The 2608-nt window shown below is 46.5% G+C and overlaps 1 protein-coding gene across 1 annotated transcript in view; it reads right to left on the bottom strand.

The window, feature by feature from the left end:
- LOC103595529 (aryl hydrocarbon receptor repressor-like) overlaps positions 1-2608 on the bottom strand; it is a 104374-nt gene that overhangs the window by 76519 nt on the left and 25247 nt on the right. Inside the window, exon 3 of the mRNA XM_008578949.1 lies at positions 219-283. Coding sequence (XP_008577171.1) covers positions 219-283 — 65 coding nt within the window. The remainder of the gene's footprint in view (positions 1-218; positions 284-2608) is intronic.

Below are 2608 nucleotides of genomic sequence, written 5' to 3'. Positions count from 1 at the left end.
CCCCCCGCCCTCGAACCCCCCGGTCCTCCACACACACCCCCAACCGGCCCTCGACCCCCCGGCTGTCACTCCGCCATATCCACGTCCCTCTCAGCAGCCCCAGGAAGTCTCGCTGAAATCGTGCTTTCTGTTGCAATGTTCACTTTTTTCAAAGAAAACACAAACACCTCCCTCCTCCATTAAAACAATCAGCAGACTCAGAAAACATGATACTTTACTGTTTCTGAATGGGTTTCCTTCTTTTCCTTCCCGCATACATGCAGTCCCCTGGTGGAATCATCGTCTTTGGCCCTAAAAAAGAAAGGGAGCATCAAGTTGGGCCCATCCCCAGGGCCATCAAAGGCAGGAACATCAGCGAAAACCACCTGCCCTGGTGGGGGGGGGGCGGGCAACCTTGCCCCGACAGCCCCAACACAGGCTGGCTGACGGGGGAAGGGGGCAGGTGGCCATCTGAGCAAGGCCGCCTGCCTGTGGGAACCACTCGCACTGGTCTGCCCTGAGCAGGAAGATGCTGGAAGGACCCAGTGAGGCTGCACAACCTTCAGCAGTGACTCCTGCACTCAAAGCCACAGGGCCACGTGGTGAGTACAGAACAGGCCATGCTCACATCCTCTGCAGCTTGGCCTCTCCAGTGACACTGCCCTTTGGCAGGTAGTGTCAGGTCCCAGCCTGGGCCATAGGGCCCAGTGTCCACCCAGTCCTGCAGAGAAACAGCCCTCTGCTCCAGAGCCTGGCTCAGTCACTGAGGTGATGAGGATTGGATGGAGTCATAAGGGTGGAGCCCTGGTCCCATGGAACTGGGGCCCTTATAAGAAGAGGAAGAGACACCAGAGCTCACTCTCTCTCCACTACGTGAGGTCACAGCAAGAAGGCAGCCACCTGCAAGCCAGGAGGAGCCTCACCAGAAACCAAAGCAGCACCTTGATCTTGGACTTCCCAGCCTCCAGAACTGAGAGAAATACATTTCCTTTGCTTATCCACCCAGTCTATGGTATTTCATTAGAGTAGCCCAAGCAAACTAAGACAAATATTATCCCTATAAATTCAGCAACTTAGATAAAATGAAGGAATTCCTTGAAATACACAAAGTACCAAATTTCACTCAAGAAAAAAAAGATAATCTGAATAGTCCTATATCTATTCCAACAAAGAAAACTCCAGGCCCAGATGATTTCACTGGTATATTCTTTTTTTTTTTTAGTCCTTTTCGAGACCGGCCACACCGCGCTCAGCCAGTGAGTGCTGTGAGCGCACCGGTCATCCCTATATAGGATCCGAACCCGCCGCGGGAGCGCTGCTGCGCTCCCAGCGCCGCACTCTCCCAAGTGCGCCATGGGCTCGGCCCTTCACTGGTATATTCTACCAATTTATTTTTTTATTTTTATTTTGTGGCTTGCCAGTACAGGGATATTCTACCAATTTAAAGAAGAAACAATACCAATTTATGGAATCTCAGGCAGAAAACTGAAGAAAAAAATTTAAGTTGGCAACTCATTTATGAGCTCAGCATTACTCTGACACCGAACCAAAGACCTTACAAGAAAAGAAAACTGTAGACCAACATTCTTCATGAGCATAGACACAAAAATCCTCAATTAAAGATTAGCAAATGGAATCCAGTAATATATAAAGAGGATAACACATCACAACCAAGCAGTATTTACCCAAGGAATTCAGGGCTGCTTCAATATCCATCAATCACTGTAATTCTCTATATTAATTAGCTAAAGAAGAAAATATATATGATCATCACAATACATGCAAAAAAAGACTGGACAAAATCCAAATCCATTTATGATAATTTTTTAAAAAAAAACTCTTGTCAAACTATGAATAGAAGGAAACTTAATTAACTTGATAAAGGGAATCTACAAAAAGCCTACAGCCAACATCACACCCCACACTGAAAGATGGAAAGCTTCCCCTGAGACCACAATCAAGGCATCAGCACTCCCATTAAACATTTCATTTGTGTACTAGCCAAGGCGATAAGTTAAGAAAAATAAATAAAGGTCATAAAACTGGGAAAGGAAGAAATAATGCTCTATCTGTTCACAGACAACATAATTGTACATGTGGAAAATTCCAAAAATTTTACTGAAACTAATCTCCTATGACTAATTACCCAGTTCATAAGGTCATAGGGTAAAAGGACAATATACGAAAGACACTTGCATTTCTATATACTAGCAATAAACAATTGGAATTCAGGTTTTTAAAAACCAGTACCATTTACAATAGCACCCAATTAAAAATGAAATACTTAAGTATTTCAAGAGGCATAACATGTGTGTAACTGAGCCATAAAGAATAGGAGGGGAGGGCCAGCCCGGTGGCGCACTGCTGTAGTGCGCCGCTTGGGAAGCGTGGCGGTGCTCCCGCCAAGGGTTCGGATCCCACATACAGACCGGTTCCCACTCACTGGCTGAGCGAGGCGCGGGAGCAACACCGAGGGCTGTGATCCCGTTGCCGGTCCCGGTTGCCGGTCCCGGTCCGGTACGGGGGCGACACTGAGGGTTGCGATCTGTTGCTGGACACGGAAAAAGACAAAAAAAAAAAAAAAAAAAAAAAAAAAAAGGGGGGGGAAAGGGGGGGAAAAAAAAAAATT

Source organism: Galeopterus variegatus, unplaced genomic scaffold (genome assembly GCF_000696425.1).
Source record: "Galeopterus variegatus unplaced genomic scaffold, G_variegatus-3.0.2 Scaffold1788, whole genome shotgun sequence".
Lineage (NCBI taxonomy): Eukaryota > Metazoa > Chordata > Mammalia > Dermoptera > Cynocephalidae > Galeopterus > Galeopterus variegatus.
Note: the sequence above shows the minus strand (reverse complement) of the source record. Positions and strands in the feature narration are given on the sequence as shown.